Source organism: Echeneis naucrates, chromosome 5 (assembly GCF_900963305.1).
Source record: "Echeneis naucrates chromosome 5, fEcheNa1.1, whole genome shotgun sequence".
Classification (NCBI taxonomy): Eukaryota; Metazoa; Chordata; class Actinopteri; order Carangiformes; family Echeneidae; genus Echeneis; species Echeneis naucrates.
The window spans coordinates 15,866,355-15,887,613 of record NC_042515.1 but is presented as its reverse complement, the minus strand read 5'-3'; the positions used below and the strand labels follow the sequence as shown (position 1 = coordinate 15,887,613).

General features: G+C 39.0%; 1 protein-coding gene across 2 annotated transcripts in view; it reads left to right on the top strand.

The window, feature by feature from the left end:
• Positions 1 to 10,132, top strand: part of camk1b (calcium/calmodulin-dependent protein kinase Ib) — a 29,192-nt gene extending 19,060 nt beyond the window's left edge. For both annotated transcript variants that reach the window (XM_029503050.1, XM_029503049.1), the window contains exons 3-12: positions 702 to 833; positions 5,560 to 5,634; positions 6,718 to 6,856; positions 7,228 to 7,354; positions 7,726 to 7,801; positions 7,979 to 8,091; positions 8,577 to 8,655; positions 8,865 to 8,952; positions 9,214 to 9,343; positions 9,437 to 10,132. In XM_029503050.1, the coding sequence (XP_029358910.1) occupies positions 702 to 833; positions 5,560 to 5,634; positions 6,718 to 6,856; positions 7,228 to 7,354; positions 7,726 to 7,801; positions 7,979 to 8,091; positions 8,577 to 8,655; positions 8,865 to 8,952; positions 9,214 to 9,343; positions 9,437 to 9,534 (1,057 nt within the window). In that variant the 3' untranslated portion in view covers positions 9,535 to 10,132. The remainder of the gene's footprint in view (positions 1 to 701; positions 834 to 5,559; positions 5,635 to 6,717; positions 6,857 to 7,227; positions 7,355 to 7,725; positions 7,802 to 7,978; positions 8,092 to 8,576; positions 8,656 to 8,864; positions 8,953 to 9,213; positions 9,344 to 9,436) is intronic.
• The last annotated feature ends 11,127 nt before the right edge of the window (positions 10,133 to 21,259 follow it).

Genomic DNA, 21,259 nt, shown 5'->3' with positions numbered 1-21,259 from the left:
GGTATGTTAACTAAACACATATGACATACAGTGCCCGATGATTAAATATGTATTAAAGATCCATCTGTTTGATTAGATGACATTAGTCTTTCTATGATTTTACAAAACTGATATGTTGTCAGGTTTTATGTTTTATATTTTATTATGTCCAGGGACTGACGTAAACACACAGTCGCACAAAATATATTTTCCAGTTCAACATATCGGGCAAACTTCATAAAGAATATAATTTAAGTTGAACTTCTGCTGTGTTATTACGTTTTACTGCTGTTTAGCTAATATGACACAGAAATCATGATAAAGTCAGTCTTTGGTCATCCCCATGATTGACAGGCATCACGTGGCTGACACACCATTTTTATATCCAAGTCCATCACTTTGATAAACTTCTACATTTAAAATGTATGCTTCCAAATCATCCAAGCTTGAGCCTCTCGAAACCTGACTCAGCAGCAACACAAAAATTTCAGGGGGAGGATGATTTTAATAATAAACCCAATCTGGCATCAGTAGTCAAGAATGTCTCACAGCACTTCAATGTATGGCCAAATTAATCAGAAACATTTAGCCAATATAGCTTTTCTTCTATTTATTTATTTTTTTCTTGCTACAATGTCAGATGAACATGAAGCGCTCTGCATACACACCCTGTGATGGATGGAGTGTATTCTGACAGACCGATCTGTGTATTTGTGTTTCAGGGGAGCCTTCTCTGAGGTGGTCCTGGCAGAGGAGAAGAGGACCCAGAGGTTGGTGGCTATCAAGTGTATCCCCAAGAAGGCGTTAGAGGGCAAAGAAAACAGCATTGAGAATGAGATAGCAGTTCTACACAAGTAAGTGAATTTATTATTATTATTATTATTATTACTACTTATGTATTTATTTATTTAGAGAAGTAATCAGTAGCAGACTCTTTAGACCAGGGGTCTGCAACCTTCAGCATTAAAAGAGCCATTTGGGCGTAGTTCCCACCAAATAAAACCCACTTGCAGCCACAAAACCTACCTTAGCTCACCGGGGGCCAAGAGCTCAAAATAAGCCTGTCGGCAACAGGGGACACGAACAAGGTGGGACACATATTTCCATCAACAAAATCTTTAAAAATCATTTTATTAAAAACAACTAAATAGAATAAAATGTATTTAAATTAAATAGCTATTACTTATCCACATTATTTTCTCAAAGCCACAGGGAGCCACGGCAGAGGGATGAGAGAGCTGCGAGTTGCCGACCGCTGGTCTAGGTCTTTAAAATGCAATATTACGTGATGGCAATGTCAACATTCACAGAACAATGATCAGCATTAGCCTGCATCTGAAATACTATCTACAAGGTTCAGGATGGTAAATTTTTCATTGCTGTATCACCACTACTGCATCATGTATGTTGTATCATATTACCAGATATCATATTTGTGGTATATGCCCGTAATATGATCTCCGGTGATGCATGTAATATGCATCATATTAAACTTCAAATCTGGACAAGTGCTCTATATTTAGATCCGGGTTTTCTATAGCAGTCAAGACACAGTTTTTAAATAGATAGAAATAAACCCCAGGGCCAATAAACACACACACAACTGAAACCAGTTCATCACAGTGGTGTTGGTTTTGTTTGGCCTCAAACTGTTCGACACATTCATGTCAGTTAGGTGTTCCTCATGCATGGCACTTGAATGCCTTTTAGAAATCTCAGCTGTTTTCTGTCTGGTCCTGGTGAAGCTGGAAAAGCATTTTCAGTTGAACTACTTCGACCCATTGAAAACGTGTTCTGTGCTTTACCTTGATTTACAGCAAAACAAAATGTTTTATTGATTTATTTATTTATTTATTACTTATTCAATTGTTAATTTTCAAAAAGGAAAAAAAATATATTTGGCTGAAGTGGCCCTTTACCACAAACTTTATCAGACTATTTTTGAACAATGTCTTTACTACGTTTTTGTTCGCTAAACCCCAGCATCAACATAAAGCATATGACAGAGTCATACAATTCAACACAACCATTGAGAAACTGCAGTCATACATGAATGATGTAAACAGACATTGCAAGACAGTTTCAAAACATCCCCACATCAAACTTCACATTAATCTATTGTTTTGCCTGCAATATAGCAAAATCAAGAAGTTAGTTTTCTGTGGTTCTTAAAGTCAGGTTTGTTGGATGCAAGTGTAGCAATACCGTATGAAGGGTATTTTCAAGGTCGTGTTTATCTCCACACTCTTCTTTATTATGTCACACTCCCAAATACAATGTGTGAATGTTCTTATGCCATATCGCATACTGTACATAAAGCATTCATCCTATCTCTGTTATATAATTATTATCCTTAGCCTGCATAATATTGCATAATAACCATAAATTAGTTTTTGAAGCTCAAATTGTCATGCAGTTTTGGGATCTGCCCAAGCACTGAAATACAATGAACAGCTATTTTTTTCTGACTTTATGTTCCACAAGTAATATGTTTTTGTCATATGACATAACATTTTCTCATAATGTATTCTCTCTACTTGTGCAGGGGATGCAATGCTTTATTGGAATTAGATAAAGGCACACAATGATGACGCACCTGGTAGTTGTAGGACGTGCCAGAAAGAGAATTACAGGCCATGGTGAAAATGGCTGACCTACGTTGGGTCCCAGGTTATTTTTAGAGCTCTTGTTGCCTCGGTTACAGGAAACACACAACTCCCACCAGTATGCAGCTATGATCCCTCCTGAGCTGAGGAAGGTGGCCGTGGTGGGGGTTAGCAGTTTGGTGACAATTTTGACAAATGGAGTAAACTGAGGCAAGCTTAGCCAGATAATCATGGCCACTTTGCTCTTGAAATTGAAATTTGTGTAGACGCATACAAAGGTTTCATCACTGATGATGATACTTTGTCCTCAAGATATACAGAGCATGGGTAGAAATGGTACCTTTAATATGTCTTAAAGCAAAAACATAATAGTGCCTGTATGTCTCATGGTTTATCAGGCACAGTAATGAAATCATTGGCTTGAAAATATATTCCCTCCTCTTCATTTTTCCAACTAATCTCAACACAAACTTAATCATGTCGCAGAGTAAATGTTCTCCCCCTATAAATTGAAATTTGGTGTCATTGTCTACTAAGCTTAACTTTTTAAATCAATTTAACAGGACTGTGGTACAGCTCTGAAGATTCACAGTGAAGTGAACGCAGGAGGCAGCTGGCACACACAAATATAACTGTCTAAGAGACTCTTTCTTTTCTCTTTCCTCCTGTGAGGCCAGAAACAAATTTGGCATCTTGAATTTTCTTTAATGTCATGTGCAGGTTAATTTATTTTTGGTTATTTGATGTTTACAAGCTGTGTAAAACATTTAAAACAAATTTAGTATCCATTTCGTGTAAATCATCGGTTTGTGTTGCGGCACACGCAAAGCTGGATCATCCTCATTGGACACACTTGCCACCTCTCCAATGTTGCAATTACTGCTCATAAGATCACTGCTCAACATAATGATACTTTGATATAGCAACGTGTTAACACGCGATATTATCACATTGACTCACTGCTCTTCCTATTTTATCTTGAGCAAACATTTACTCAAACAGATGTGCAAATACAGTGACTCTGCTAAGTCATCTGTCAGTCAGTAGACTTGGTGATGTTGCTGTGGGGCAAAACAAAATCTTATTAACATGGCTGTATATCTGAAACATATTTTTGGGCTTGATAAAGATATAACTGTGGCTCTATCTGAAGTAATTTCAAACTCCTATAACGGTCTGTTAGTCACCGTTCCACTAGTCATTTTGTTTCTACTCTAAAAACATTTGCATACTCTGTTGCTAAAAACTCATGGAGGATGAGACACTTGCCTCTTAGAAAGGAAGTTGAGGAAATGTGGGCTTTTATTTCTTAATAACCTGAAAAGGTTAACCTCATGACATCATTGATCTCTGTACATGCATGTCCTGTTTCAAGGGAGCGTAAACTTGAAACATAGTTTTAAGTAGAGGTAAATAAGGTAAGGAGGTTGAGTTTTTTTAATTTCTGTTGGAGAAACCTTATTCTCTCTACTTCAATCAATATATTTCCCTTGACCTGAGAATCACTTTTTTACTTTTTTACTCCTATTTCACTATTTTCTCTGCCATTCTTTGAAGAGAGTCAGGGGTTTCTGCCTTGCTTTAGAAAACACTTCTCCCACCAAAGTCATTTTAGGATTCTACAAATATTGTAAAAAGAATTCATTAGTTCAAAGCCAAATATAATAAATGTGCAAAAAAGAAAAATAAACGAGATACCAGGCGACCTAAGGCTGTTATATAGAGCCTTAAATAAAGCAGTAAATGTTTCATTATTTGAGCAACTCAACATGGATTTAAGTACCCTCTACCAGTTTCACCCACATATCAGATTTAGTCGTTAGTGGCTGTACAAGACTGTTTTCCAATTTGCAGGCTTCTATGTTCTGTCAGGCCCATGGGTGCTGACAGAGGTCACCCGATGACTCACCAGCCTTCAAAAGACATTTCAGCCCTCTGACAATCACCATGACTAGTGTCCAGCATTTCTGTTTTCATCACCCACACACACCTGCACAGAAATCCAACTTAAATGCCATAACTCGACTGTGTGTGTCTGACCCTTCGTAATTATGTGTGAAAGTGCATGCTTGAGCTCACAGGCATTCACATGCTCGCTCGGCAGGTTTAATCCATCATTCATCCTTCACTGACTCTGTCACTCCTTCCACACTGAGCTAAGCAGCTGAATGAAGGTGTCCATGCATAGTTACAATCTGGATAAGCGACATTGCTGTAATCCATCATGAGCTGAGGCTGACACATCCGCAGTTAACTCTATGCAGATTCGTTTTGGTACTTAGGTAAATCAACATAAACACAATGGATTGGTAGAAAGTTTTGTTTTGTTTTGTTGCAAGCATATGGACATCAGGACATCAAGGCATAGCACAAAAACTTTTAAACTGGGAGAATGAACAACATACATACATGTAGTACATTTAAGATGGTAATTTGAAATTGCAACTTTGAAACCGCAATTGAAACTACCATTAAATTGTAAATACTATTATGTCACCACACGCCTGAAAAGGAGTTGTGTTCCATTGTGCAAAACCTCACCTAAAAAAGAGAAAATTTATGTGACCTCACACTGACAGTGTTAAGATCATGTGTTTGGGATAAATGCTTGCAATGATATGTGTACGAGTATACTCAAGCAGAGAAGTACAATACCAGTGCCGATCCTTTGAGTCGTCTTCTCATTGCTGTCGCTGCACCCACAGGTCTGGGGGCAGCAGAGCACAGAGCTCAGCCACCACACAGTGTAGCCGCCTCAAAGGCCCATAAACAGCTGTGTGGTTGGTTCATGCACTAATTATCCCAATTATGTTTACTGGACAACATTTAGAACCCCTAAAAAGTCATTTCATCGGCACCTCAAAGAATTTGTAATGTATCAAAAATAAATGGAGCCAAATGGCTGATGGAAGAGTGTGTCTTATTAGAGAAAGAATAATTTCTCATCTTTTTTCTCTTCTGTCCCTCCTCACAGGATTAAACACGGCAACATTGTATCTCTGGAGGAGATTTTTGAGAGTAAATCCCACCTCTACCTTGTCATGCAACTGTGAGTATTCACATGCGTGTGGGTTTTTGTGATTCGTCTTTGTGTGTGATCGCCTACACACTGCATGTCACATGCCATTAGCTGCACTCTCCGGTGCATTTCCATGTGCAGGAGCGCAATCACACATACACACACTCACAAACAAAGACTGTACTATGCCTACTCATGAGCACCAGGGGGGAGTTTGCCTTCACACCTGCAGCGTGTCAGGCTCCCACCCACCTCAACTCCTGAAATGTCGGCGAGAGAGAATCAGAGAAAGGTTTCGGATCACCAGAGCTATTCGCTGAGAGCCTGCTGATTATATCAATCATTTATGCTTTAATCACACTCATTGGCAAATCAGAGGAATAAGTAGGAAAGGGTCCACATTTTAAAACATTTTCTTGAGTGCTTGTGTTATATACACATTATGTCTATTCAATACAATTACGTTCTCTGGACCAGCTTTTTCAGGTTTATATTAACATCATATAAATACCATAATATAACACAGTCATGAAGAAATTGAAATTATGTGAGTAATGTGACCCTTGGGTTGCTGTTGTTCAGCTGATCTGTTACTCACGGAGGTGAAGTCACTTTTTTAAAAACATCTGCACGTTCAGTCAGTGCTCAGACACAGACTCATTCCCAACCGTTCTTCTCTCCTTTTGCTCACTTACTATTGCTCTGTCCTCTCTTCATGATATCTTGAAAATATAATGAGCGTATGTTTTCATTGAGACCACATGTGAATGAGTGATTGATACTGGAGGCTGAAAGAAACACCCACAGATATTCTGTATAAGCAGAATAAAGTCTCCATCTAGTGGCTCTTCGGTCTAACATCAAGCTGGCGTAATCATAGCAGGTTACTTGCACGCAGCACCTCTTTTCTGTCTTCATGTGCTTGTTCATTAGAAACATGTATTGTGTTAAAGCAGAAGTTTGAGAAAATAAAAAAAATGTTTACAATGTTTGTTTGCATGTGCAGAATTAAAACACTTCATATTTATTTTACTATTTCCTCTGTTGTACTGAGTAACATTTCCTCTTTTGGTTCCAAGCTTGCATAAACAAAATCGCTCCCTTTTACTGTAGGGTCTCTGGTGGGGAGCTCTTTGATCGGATCATAGAGAAGGGCTTCTACACAGAGAAAGATGCCAGTAAGCTTATTCAGCAGATCTTGGACGCTGTCAAATACCTCCATGACATGGGAATTGTGCACCGTGACCTCAAGGTCAGTCAAGAGTCAGTGCTATGGTACGGAACATAGTCTGTATGTGATTGGCACACTGTTGATGAGCATGAGTAGCCAGTCAGAGTGCTTATGTACTATTTTCACTCATTTTCTATTATACACTGTGTTTGCGGACTGTTAACAAATACGGAACTTAGTGTTGTTTTTGTAACCCTGTTGCCGCCAGCATATAATCCTTTTAGTGAGATTAGTAATTACCATGCACATGTGTGCACATGGTGTGGTGCAGTTTGTGTTTTTAAGATCCTCGATAGGGACGAAAGCTACAGTCATGCAGATGTGACTGAGCTAGACTGCATCAATGTAGATGTATTTAATAATAATACTCTTCATTTTTTGCCTTCCTTCAGCCTGAGAATCTGCTGTACTACAGCATGGATGAAGACTCTAAAATCATGATCAGTGACTTTGGCCTGTCTAAAATCGAGGACTCTGCCAGTGTGATGTCGACCGCATGTGGAACACCAGGATATGTTGGTAAAGAAGTCAAGATGCCGCCTTAAATTGAAAAACTGGACCAGATTAGTACAGAAGCACAGGGCTAATTTAGCATTTTATAGCAGGAGTCAGGTTGTTATTGCTCTGATGCAGCAGTTTCATTATAATTGTAAAACATACATCGTCATCTTCAGGAGGCTCAATATCTCATATAGACATTTTACAGATTTGTAAAAGACAATTATTTGACTTACACTGATGTAGGTGCTGGTTTGTCTCACCGACTGTAGCAGTCAGTATTTGGAAGGTCGTTGGTTTATACATTTAAATAAGCAAGGTGTAGTATCATTAAGGAAGATGTAAAAGATGTAAAAGATGGCCATCTGTCATTGCTGTCTTTGTTCTTTCAGCCCCTGAAGTGTTGGCTCAGAAACCTTACAGTAAAGCGGTGGACTGCTGGTCTATTGGTGTCATAGCCTATATTCTGTGAGTAAAACTAAAGACACAGACGCAGCCAAATACATTGTATAGAAATTCTGCGCTTTCAAGAATACCTTGTTGTAATTTTTTTTTTTTTTTTTTTACGATGATGGATGACTTGGCTGGAGATGTCCTGCATGTCTTTGTGTAAACACAACACCTTCCCTCTCCTGTGTACCTCAGGTTGTGTGGTTATCCTCCTTTCTATGATGACAATGATGCCAAACTGTTCGAGCAAATCCTGAAGGCAGAATATGAGTTTGATTCTCCTTACTGGGATGATATCTCAGATTCAGGTATCAATCCACTTTTTATTCCTCTCTCGTCGATGTGACGCAGACTTTTCATGCAGATCTGAAAAATGTCCATTGTTATAACAGAATGGGGCTTTCCAGGCCAGGTAAATATTTTGTCTACTTCTTACCAATCACCTTGCAGGAGTTGATCCCGCAAGCCATAGCAATGCCTGTGTGCTAATTTTCCAGAGTCCTTGCTCTTGGCCTGAGTCCTTCTTTCATCTGCTCAGGATGAGGAGCAATGTATAAGCCAAATTATGCACTTAGGCAGTGGCCAATTTTCCAGCGTATGCAAAGTACCTCAACATGTGTTTCAACTTGTGTTTCAGCAGTTAGACACTGGATTACTGTTACATGAATAAACTGTATCTTAGCTTACACTGAGGTTCTGGCCTGGTCCTCCAGCTTCAGTTGTGTGCAGCTGCTGCCTTAAGTTAATGAGTGATGATGAGTTTTTCAGTTGTTTTCTTTCTCTTTCATTTTAGCCAAAGACTTTATAGTCCACCTGATGGAAAAAGACCCCAACACACGTTTCACTTGTGAGCAGGCTCTGCAGCACCCCTGGTACTGGTCACAAACGCTGAACATTTTTCTGATTAAATTCATGAAACTCGAAATTAAGAATTTGCCTACTTAAAACTCCAGTTTGAAAAGATTCATTTTATTAATTAATGCACTGCTACTGATGTTGTAAAATGTTGACCTCAATCCATTGTACAAACACGCTGGAATACCCACATTCTCATGTTTGCTGTCTTCCCTCCCTCTGTCAGGATTGCTGGAGACACTGCCCTGGATAAAAACATCCATGAGTCTGTCAGTGCTCAGATCAAAAAGAATTTTGCTAAAAGCAAGTGGAAGGTGAGTCAGATTTCTTTTTGGGGGGGATACGCATTATCTTTCTTATATAATTTCCTGCATTTTTTTATGTTCCCTTAAGTACACATGGAGAGAATAAAAACTTTATCTTCATCTGAAATTGTTACGCGAAAACCTTTTTGATTTTAACCTGAATTATTACAACTATTAACATTGACCACAAATCTTCAGGCCCCGTGGGACCATTAGTGTCAGATCTCCAGGGAGGGATGATAGGTTATATCTGTGATCTTCCCCCTGCAGCAAGCCTTCAACGCAACAGCAGTGGTCCGCCACATGAGGCGCCTCCAGCTGGGCTCAAGCCATGAAGGGCCCAACCCCACTCTGCCCAGTCCGTTTCAAACTCATCTACCGATGCCAGGGGAAGATGCAGGTGATGAGTTGTTATTTGTTTGTTAAGATGGCGGTGTTATATGTAGCATGTCAGAGCAGCACTGGTGACATGTCTTGTCTCTTTTTGCCTCAGAGGCTTGTTGTGAGGGAGGATGCTCCCCGACCGTCGATGGCGAGGCAGATGCCCTGTCCAACTGCACCTACCACTGCCACCCGACCAGCAGGGTGTGACCCCTGCACCTCCTCCACTTATCTGTCTGATCACTCCTAGTGGCTTTCCAATTTTACCCCCATTGGTGGAACCAGAGGCACCAAGTCCCCCCATTATTTGGTTAGGAGTACAGCGTCATTCCAACCTCTAACCTGCAGGGGGAGCATGCCTGTCCAGCCGGAAAAACGAAGACATAAAAAAGAAAGGTGAAGAGGAGAATGAAGGAGACTTGATCATTATGAGGAAACACCAGAGTGAACCATTTTTACAGACTGCTCTGGTAGTTTGGATGAGTTCAAAGGTGGCAGACAACATATAGGAGGGGAAGACAACCTCCTTCACAGGCTTGTCAGGTGGATTGCTCTTGCCACAGCGGGACAGAGCTTGTTGGACACTCTTTTAATTCATAATTTTTTATTCAACCTGTCTCTTTGTTTCATTGTTTTATTCTTTTATATACTTTTGTGTTGTCTTTTTAAACCACTCCTGTCAGACTTTGGAGTGTAGATCCACAAACAGTATCCGCATGATGAGCAGAAAATTTCCACATGCATGTTTTGTTATCTTTCAATTATGTTGTTGCAAAAAAAACAGCATCGAAGTACCACACTGGCAACAGATGACTGAGTGTTGTGTACAAAGTTTGTCAGGGCAGAAAGGCTTACAACATGTTTATATGCCACAGTATTTTAAATTTTAAAGTTTAATCTTGTAATTTCACAGACCTGGACTCTGTCTTCAAGTCACTCTTTTAGACAGTCAACGAGATGATAGATTATGCAATGAAAACTCCATTTATCTACTATGTAACCTTTCTTGTGGCGAGCTAGTGTTTCCATGCAGCATTTTGGCTTTTAGAGTGTAAAAGGTTTCTCCTTCTCTTATTTCCAGCCCTGACTTCTTCAGCCACTCAACCGCAGGGATATATCTTTGTCTAAGGTGCCTTTAGGATATATAGCGTGATGGGTTTATTGTGGGTAGCTTTTGAAATGTTTTGTCTTTTTCTGGAGAAATGTTGCCGCACAAATCTTTGTGTAACTTATTTTATATATGAATGATGTTTTCAGCTTTAAAATGAAGACGTATGTGTTAGGTCTGAAAATGAGTACTGTAATCTCCAGAGGGAGGCCTGTGCACGTACAGTACCACAAACACCCACTTAGCAACAGTCACATTGTGAAATGACTGAAGCAAGTAACCTGGAACATCATTTATATTTTCTAATATATTGCCTTCTCCCTTAAATTTGTGTATTCAATGGTCTGCTAAAGGAAAACAAAAAAACAAACTTGCAAATCTGAGAAAGCATCAATCAGTGTGCGTATCCGTTCTCAAGAATACACTGATTTAGCAGGATTAGCAAACTAAGATGATTTGATGTGAAGCTGTCACTGTGTTTTGTACCTGAGCCACCATTACTGTCCCATTCTTTCTGCATTAGCTTACAGGCAGGTTTTCTTTCTCCACATGCAGCCTGTTTACACAGAATTTGATGAAATCATGTGAATATGCATCAGATTAATTTGTATCTTTACTTTCTAGACAGATTTATACAGGGTTTTTACTCTGTATTCATTGGACATTATTTTATCCACCTTGCTTAAAGGTGTGTGTAGACAAATACATATTACCGTTGTTTCTTTTATTGGCAATTAGAAAGAATCCTATGCTGTAGGTTTTTAGGGGATTGAGTAACAGCTGGAGATGAGCTTTAACTGAGTTGTTTGGGCTGTGTAGCAGGGGCTGCCTCGGGTGGTCCTCAATTAGCTTCAGCCATCCCTCCAATCACTCTATCACAACTCTGAAGGGAACACTATCGTGATACGATAGTATAAACATTTGGTACTGATTACATATATTTGCATGATGTGGCTTCAAATTTGTGAATCCCATAATTAAAAGTGAATAGTGTGCACACCATTTGTCATAATGTTATGTTGCTATGAGTGATGGTGAAGGGAGAATTTTTTTTACAAAACACCACACAGATGAGTCAGGAGCAACAAAAGTTGTAATGAGGTTTCAACATGTCCAAACACATTCAATGTGCTGCTTCAAAAAGTATTTTTTTTAGCTTTATTCTGCATCTCTATTTGGTGGTGTTGTATACATGGACAGTAACATAAATGGTGACTCCAAAGTGTAAAGCATAGTAAAGAGTGAGATTTCTTTCAGGAAACTTTCAGTGAATTGTTTGTGCATTATAAATTTATGTGACAATGAGGCAGCCAGAGGAAAGCTGGTGCATGCTGGCTGCAGCTGTCTCCAGTCTTATTGTTGGCAGGCTGACAATGTCATAATTAATCTCCTGATAATAAAACCAACTCAGATTATTCAGTGGGTTTGTAGTTTTCCCTGGACCAAAAATAAATAAATTGAAAACGTCTCCCATGAACCGTAAAAGAAAGATTAATTTCAAGGAAACATGCAGTGATCCATAGAAACCAAACAGTTTTTTTTATTTTACCAAATAAACAGGTAAATAACAGAAATAGTCTCTCAAGTGGAAAGCTGACTAATTTGTTTGTTGGTCTTTAATGAAGCCAAAAAAATAAATAAATAAATAAAAATCTAGAAATGTAAAAAGATTTTTACATTCAAGCACATTTCCCAGGGCCTCACCACTCAACCATCTCAGTAGGACATTCTGCCAGGTGACAGGATTACAGCTGAGGGGAAGAAGTCATGCTGAACTTGCCCTCAAAGGTGTTTAACTATGGGGTGCTTTGATAATTTTTCATAGCTTTTGCAAGTTGAATTTGTGTGAAGGCTTCTTGTTCGATTGCTCAGTAACCACTTGTAGAGAACAACCACTGTCTGGTAACATTTGTTGTACAAAAGAGTATTTGTACCATAAATAAGTTGCCTTTTTAATTAATGCTGTTTTGGACTACAGTACCCACTGTAAAACATAGATGAAATGCATCATGGGTTGTAGATAAGTGATTACCGCTCAGTGTGAAAGCCAGTGACACATGTTCAGAACAGATTTGTAAGTAAACATGTGCATTAAAATTCTTGTCTATGCATAATAAAACCTCCTGAGTCCATTTGTGGAAGAAGAAAGTGACACATGCAACAATATGTAAGCTTCTTTAATGCACATGCTGAAAAAAAAAAAAACATTTGGGCAGATACATTGTTTTGTACAAGCAAGAAGTAATATGTCCAATAATGTCCCAGCAGAAGGCTCTGATGTTATGCTTTTTGTGTTTTATGGTATTTTTTACAACAATTTTTTATATATATTTAGAAAACACAAGAAATTGTTCTATCAACACAATATATATATATATCCCTGATTCGACTCGACATAATAAATTACATAACAACTACACAAGTACATTTATAGGAGCCAAACCACAGTGGACGGTGGACACTTAAGTTAAGTGCTTGGTTTAAGGTAATGCTAGTAGCTAGGCTACATAACTTTTAGCAGAGTTGTGTTCTCTCCATGAATGGGTTTTACTGCTGCTTTGTTTTTTAGTTGAGATAACAAACTAGGAAGATTAGTTTAACCAAGTTTGTAAATGTCAATTTCAGATAAGTGCTAGAGAGGAAACAATCTGTAAATTGAAAATTAGCTACAGCTAACATTGGTAACAAAGATGTATTTCTGTGGTGCAGAGCTGTGTCAAATTGGATTCTGAACTTACTTAAATTGTAGTTAATGGATTTTGGTTTCGTTGGCAGGATGAAATACTTTTTTTTCTATCTTTATTTTTTTTTTAAGGACACTCATCATGACAGAAGACAGAAGTATTTAATACAATACTAGTAATACTTTTCTCGATGGTGAAATTCCACAACTGTTGATCTTACGAAGTAGCTTTGTGGATTAAGAAGTCACGATCGTTAGTTTCATGGTCTGCTACATGAAGCTTCTCTCGTCCTCTCCAGTGGAATGCTGGGTAATTTAGGCTTTGTGGTTTGGCAGCACGGCGCACTAGAAAAGAGCGGAGAGAAGAAAGAGAGAGAAGGAGGGAAAGAAGCAGTCAAGTGGTCAACCTCATTCAGGAGACAGTAGACAGAGTAAAAATTATGTGGTCAAACCAGGAACAAGAGGCTGATTCAAAATAATGGGAACAAAATTACATAAATCACAAGGAAGAGAGTGCTGAAAGATGCAAATGGTGTTTGGATGTGAAAGAGTGGAAAAAATGAAGTATGGCGAAGAGTGAAACTTGGCACAGTGTGGGTTGGTACAACTAAACCAAAGATGTGCCCGGAAGACAGCAGGTCTACATTTTTAAATCTCCTTTCTGTGTATCTATGCATGGGCTAAGTTTCTACTAATAGAAAAACCGGAGTTTGTCGATGGAGATTGCTTTGAGTTTAGTGTGGTGTTGCCCATGCTTGAATGGAATGTGAAACAGATACTTGATACAGCAATCAGCCAAAAAAGTAACCACGCTGTTATGACTGACTCAACTTGGTTGTTTGCAAGTTGATTTATCTGAGCAGTGTCAGTAATTTGAACCTTTAACGACTTCTAAAAGCAAATTGCTGAGTTGGAAATCTGTGAAGATTTATTAAATGAACGGTTAAGGTACAAAATCACCAGCACACCCACTTAAATTCAAACAGCACTACAATCAGGGCACCATAAGGAGATGGTTCAAAGCTTATTTTTAATATATCCACATATATTTACCAGATTTCATGGAACTCAATCCAGCAGCCGAGTCTGAGACTTGAAACCACAGACGTTAACTTCGCAGAGGTGCCAGAGGTCAGGGGTCACCGAAGTTCCTCAGAGTCATGAATGTCCATGCAAAATTTCAGGAAGCTTAGATATATCACAATGTGGACAAAATTTAAGGATCACCCACCAGCTCTGTTGGTCCACAAATCTGTGTCAACCTTTTCCAAGGTGACCTGCTGTATCTGGCATGAACTCACACTCCAGTAATTATGAGGATCACTGATAAGATACAATACACATGACAGACGAGCTGAATATGAATCTACAATAACATTTTTCAAGGAAAAGCAAATCTTGAATGAAAAATCTTTTACAGAGGTTTGTTTCTCAAGGTCATCTGTTTTGCCTCATGTCAAAGTGCTGAGTTAAGTTTTGAAACAACATGCACAGTAAGTGCACGCTCTGCCTCCCTGTCTGTCAGCAGGACTTTATTGTGGTAATATCTCTCAGTGCTTTCAGGAGATTTATGTGCCCACTCTGTCCGTGTTATCCTTCAACAAATGTATGGAAGGAGTTTCCACAGATTTTCACCCCTTTTTCCACTCCCAGTCAAATAGTAATTATTTGATATATCTGTAGTAGACTGGTACAGTATATGAGTCTGTTGGAGGTGAAAAGTTAATCGTTGTTATCATCGAAATCCGGCTCAGTCAGAGCTTGACTGGGCATCATTTGAAATGATTCATATAAATTCACCATGGATGTGTAATGACATCTATTTAGTTGGGTCTGCGATATGTCAGCCTATCACAAAAGCAGTTTTTACTACTTTGTTTTCACAGTTATGTTTCAGTGAGAAATGCCATGCAAATGTACCGCACACAAGTTGTACATGTGCCTTCGCACATATGGCTGCAATTGAACAATGCATTAAAATAATTGTGGTAATTTACGCTAAATTGTGCATACAAGAATAGCAAATATGGAACGTCATACAGCAAATTAATAATGTTTTGTTATGCCCCATATAGTGAGGAAAAAAGAATTTAGCCTTTACACTTCAGAGTTCAGGAGTTGTGATCAGTTATTTATTGTGTAAATGACTAAATGGTTTAATTATACAGCAAAATACAATCAGTTCTTTCTCAGCTGATTGCACAAATTAGCACAAGCTTCACAAGAAAACAGAAATGGAGAATAAAAACATGGCCTCCATAGTGAAAATATTAACCACATACAAATAAATGAAGCGACACACCATGTTTAGTCTGATATGCTGTTCACACAGGAGGACATCCATCATTTATTTTCAATAAACATCCACTGTATAAATAACATGTTAAGTCACATGGCATTGCGGCTAACTTAAAAAATAAGAAAAAAAAAAAAAAAAAAAATAGATGTGTTTATGCATTTTAGTTTCTGAATGAAGCTGAGGTTCTCCAGAAGCTTTAAATCTTAAACTTTGGTTTTCCTTTAACAAGAAAAATCGGTTCCCTCTCTCTCTCTCTCTCTCTCTCTCTCTCTCCCTCTCTCTCTCTCTCTCTCTCTCTCTCTGTCTCTGTCTCTGTCTCTGTCTCTCTTTTTCTCTCTCTCTCACCACAATGAGGCTTATACACACACACACACACACATCTTACAGGATGTGTGGTTAACAGGCCAAAATACACACCATGGCACACAGCCTGAGAGCTCGACTAACAAATAGCTGTATGGGGAGCTTTGTGGAGTAAATACCGCATAAAGACACACACAAGTCATATTTCCCTCTTTAGCTAATCACCAAGATCTTTTCCTTGTATCGCCGTTGTGCATTTGTTTTGGATGCAGCATCAGAAAGCCGTGAGCATCTTGGCTGAATAGTTTTTTGGCTCAAAACATGGAAAAACAGGCAGAAATCATTAATGCAAAAGGATTTTTCCAGTGCCATTTCTCTCAAGTCCTGTGGTCTCACATTGTTTTAGGAGTGAAACCAGGCTGTTTGAGTTTAAGCAAGTCAAAGTCCCTGAGGTGCTCGAGCAGAGCAGACGGCAAGACACTTGAACTATATGGTGAGCTCACCCTCCTTTCTGTGCCCTGGAGAAGAGTGATGTGCACTTTGTGAATGAGTCATTTCAGCTGAAGTTATTGCGAGATACTGTGTGAGTCACAATGAGCCTGATTCTGAATCTGCTCAAACCCAAGATGATGTTCAGAGATCTCAGTATATGGTCTGAATGCTCCGCTCTGGAGTATCAGCCCTGAATGCTGAAGCCAAAGCAATGCAGTTCATGAAAAGAGCCTCACAGTCTTGCATGACTTTGCAAACCACAATTGGTAATAATAAACAGGATGGAGTGCAGCAGAAAAAAGAGGGATGGAGCGTATCTGGCAGTGTAAGGAGGGCCACAAATCTTCCACTTTTGGGCAAAGTCAGCATGCAGTTACCAGGCCAGAAACTTGACATCCATGTTACTGGCATTAGTAATACTGTTCTGCGATTTGATACTGCTCTGCACTCCAAGTCTGCCCCATCCATAGATGAAAAGTAAAACATGCTATTGGGGGGGAAACGTAGAAAGAGATGAGGTAGATAGAAAGAATGTCAAAGCGCGTCCGTCCGTATCTTTGGCTTCTAGGCACAATGAGTCAAAGAGGACATCAGAACGGATACAGAGAGGGATTGTGGGTTATCTGTGGTAACTGGGCTGGTCATTGTCATGAAAACTATTTAGTGAAATGTATTTCTCCAGCTGAATGATCCTGTGACTGCATTTATATTCGCATAACGTGCTTCATTACACTAGAGACGTTTGCACTACTATCAAGGAGGAGCTTGCTCTCAAAGAGATGTACATGAAACCTGCTCTTACTCAGAAACATCAGATGTAACTTCAGAAATATCATTTTCAAAAATTACATTTTCATAATAACCAACAATAACAACAGGCTCAATGTTTCTCTGCTTCCTTCCATGCTTGCCAAATATTGAGTAAGTTTTGTCTGTTTTTGATATCAGCTCAGATTTTATTCATTTTTATCAAACCACTATTGTCACAATAAACAATAATTATTATTATTAAGACCATGATTTCACTTATACGTCACATTAGATTCACATGGCTCATAAAGTCCAGCTGTGTTATATAGACATTATTTTACATATATCATATTCATGCTGATGGTTTCCGGTTTAAAACATTTTCTAAATAAAAATAAATAAAGATTTCATGTCTATCCAGAGACAATCAGATTACGTTCTTCTTCTGAGACTTTAAATTGTCCATAGGTTTGACAGACAAGTAACCGGTGCAGTGAATACTGGGATAGTAATAAACAAAAATATCACTGCTCAATAATCAATAAATAAAGTAAGTTAATCAATTGCAGGGTATTTTACCCTTTAAATGAATATGGCATGGACCATTAAACTCAAATTAAATAAATCTATTTATGAACTATCTCATAACCTTCTATTACAAATATGCTAAATTCATCCGTCACTATTATCAGATACTGTGATAGAATTGCAAAGTAAAAAAAAAAAACTTAATTGGATTTTCAAAATGAAAGGACTGAATGGGACTACTAATAGGTGACATGTATTTTAATTTATGGTATGTATTATAACTCTCCTCATTATTAGTTCTGATTAAAAAGGTATGACTCATGCATAGATAATTCAGCTCTCCATCAGATCTGACGCGGTGATCAAGTCACAGCTGCTCACATCTGTGATGCGCACAAAGCCTCTGTGTGTATTGAACAGTAACATCCATCAAATAACCCATACAGCTGGTGGACTTACCAAAAACATTCCACGATCTGCCTCGCTCTCAAAACAATGCAAAACTTTGAAACGCTCTCAACTACTGAAGGATCACAAAAAGCTAAACACGTAAACATCTGGTGGAAAATATGACCCTATTAACTTGACATCCGCAACCATTAGATCTGAACACAAGCATGAACAACAAACTGATGAAGCACCACACCCCCCCTGTGAGCCTTATGGATGTCACCAGCAACTGAACACACAAAGGAAATAACAACTATAAGCACTGTAAGCAGGGTGGGGGTGGTGCCAAAGGTGTAGGCTGCTTTTAGTACTTCAGTCATTTCCAACATAAAATTATCTTTTGTAAAGAACTGTGAACATGACAGATATTTCCCAGAGTGAAAAAGCTAAATTCCCAAGTGTGAACCATAGCCTTGTTTTGCGTGCCATAACTGGGTCAAGGAACTCAATCTGGTGTCATGGTTGTTATTGTAGCCTTAAAGTAAAGATGCTGAGCTCACTCTTTTTGGCTCGCCGAGACATTGAGTTCACCTCTCCGGGGGCTCAAGACTGAACTTATGGTCCAAGGCTTAGGATAAAGGCATGGTATGGTGATTTTAGCCAGAGTGCAACAGCAGAAGTCTCTGTGGGCAAACACACATATCAGTCATCCGTATTGCAGCACGTAGACAGGAAGCAATGAAACACACAGCTGGTGAAAGGTAAGGCGACAATGGGAAAATGTTTCCACTCTAATTGAAGTCATGTTCAAGGAGGTGGTAGGTAATGCTGACTTGCCTGCACAGGTACAGCTTAAATTAATGCAACATTTATGCCAGTGCTCAACAATAACAATGACAAAAATAAAAATAAAAATAGGTTTCTGTTGCAAATTCCTGAAATGCTACATGTGTAAATATTTCCAATTGTGTGTTTACCGGGAAGAAGAAGGAAGCTGCTCCTAAACAACACAACAGCTGACTGGTTTAGCAGACCTCTTGGTGAAGAGGGAAATACTTATGCACTGGGGAGAGTAAGGAAACACAGCTGTCTCAGTCTGGAGGGCCGGCTCAAGGAGTATCTGGATTGGGTCACAACAAGTGGCTGTCAGTATTCAAAAAACGCACAACAAATCTGAGGTTTGTCAACCTCAGTTGGGTTACATGTTGTAGTGCAGATTAGTTCTTATGGCGTAGTTTTGTTTCTCACCCTCTACCTATGCTTATGCATGGTGATACATTGGTGAATAATGTAAGCTTGTTTTTATATCTAGGTCGCTGTCTTGAATATCTTAAATGTAAGCTGAAATAACATTGAATGATGGATGGAAATGTTAATGCTTTACTGACTGTTACCAGTCATTAACGTGAGTTATTAACTTGGACTGTTATATTTAATACATGTGCAGGCTGTGCATATGTGTGTAATTGTGAAGAAATCAAATAATAATGACGGAAAGTTTGGAAATTTAAGAAGAGAACACTTTGTGAACCAGAGGACTGGATGAAAGAAAGGTGTGAACTGAATGAGAAAAGTTATTGCAGGCCTGCTCTGGGACGTAATATCACATTTCCTATAATGTTTGATGCATTTGACTCATTTGTTCCACCATTTTGAGCCAGACTGAAATATTTCAACAAGTACCTGAGGGATTGCCCAAGGAACTCCAACATTCCCTTTAATGACATTGCATTGCTGACATTTTGCTGACATTTGCTGACATTGTGAAATGTCTGGATGGTAAAGTGAGTGGTCCAGCGAATAGATGGTGTGTGATTTGCTCCCTGCTCTTCTCTTTTCTGGACGTGTGGCGGACACACAGTATGAGTAGCAGTGTGTGAACGGCTGAATGTTGCCTCTGTTGTAAATGCTTTGAGTGGTCAGTAAGACTAGAAAAGTGTTACCAATTATAGATAAAGAATGTGATGCAGATGTTTCTGTCTCACTCCTGATGAATATCTTTGTTGATTCATTATTAAAGTTCAATTTGCCCTTCGATTTATTAGATCAGATTCTGCCCGTAGTCTGCTTTGTGCTTGATGCTAGTTGTCAAATGGCAGAAAGCTAAACACATTTTCAGACAGCGTAGCAGCTCCAACAATGTCTAAAATGAATTACTACCTAGCATCTCCATTGTGAGTGTAGCAGTGGTGTATCTCCCCTCTGAACGAGGCTGGAGCTGTTTATTCTGACAGCAGCAAAGTAAATATGTTGGCTAATGCACACATTGTGCTGATAGTCTTCAAAATGGTAAAAGAAAGATAAAGGAATAATTTATGTACCTTCTGGTGAACGCTGCAGCTTTTCAGTTATGCGAACTCATCATTCCTGTGGTGTGTTTAGCAAATGAATGCAACATTTTACTAATTACCAATGCAAGAACTGGCTGAGGTAAGCTTTTTAAAATGCTTCAAAATATTCATAAAAGTCACATTTAGCAAGAAAGGTGAGAGGACTCGCCCACCACAGGGACAGCATACTGTAATATCATTAACAAAAGGGTCATACTATCACGTCAAATAAGGTCATGGAGGGACTAAAAATAATTCAACAGCCTAAATTCAGCTCACAGAACCACAGTATGTTCGTGACTCTCAGTCGATCTAATAACAGTGACTCATTCATTTCTCTTGTTTTAAGTGCCAGATTAGACAGTTAGAAGCCTCTCTGGTGGTTTACTTTGTGCAGAGCTTGAGATAAGAAAAGAAAAATGCTATTTAAAAAATCTGATGCTCTGGGATTATCAATACCAAAAAAAGATGAAACCAGAGCAGCCAGAAAAAGTAACAGCATTTCTAAACATAAAACAAGGAAAGCTAAATAAACAATGTCTGCCGATAGCCAAGTCCTCTGCAAGGGACCACCACTGTGTCAAACTAATGCTTGACATCTGTTTTGCAGCTTGGCTGTGCACAGTGGTTTATGTTAAGAAAGCAGTATGTATATCATCTTTGGCCCCAGTCCATGGCTTTGACAGTCGGCTGCAGGCAAGGCTGCCTGAAGCAAAGGTTTCACTGGGTGGAGAAAGAGCCATCAAGGAGACAAGATGAAGCGCGTGGAGCTGCTCTCTGCAGTAGTTTGCCCCATGAGGTCAAACGATTAGCAAGAAGAAAAGCTTGTTCGTGTTCACTTCAGAAACAACCCTGAAGGAGAGTTTTTGTCATAAAACAAGTTTGAAATGTCCATCTCTGTGACCCGTTTTCTCTGCCACACAAACCCTGCCCCTTTTTCTCTCGGTTTTATGCGACGGCACCATGTGGAAGAGATTTGGTTCAGCTCGTCTGCAGGATGATTTGGCATCAGAAATGGTCCAGTGTTCTTTGTGGGAGTGTGCCAAGCAAAA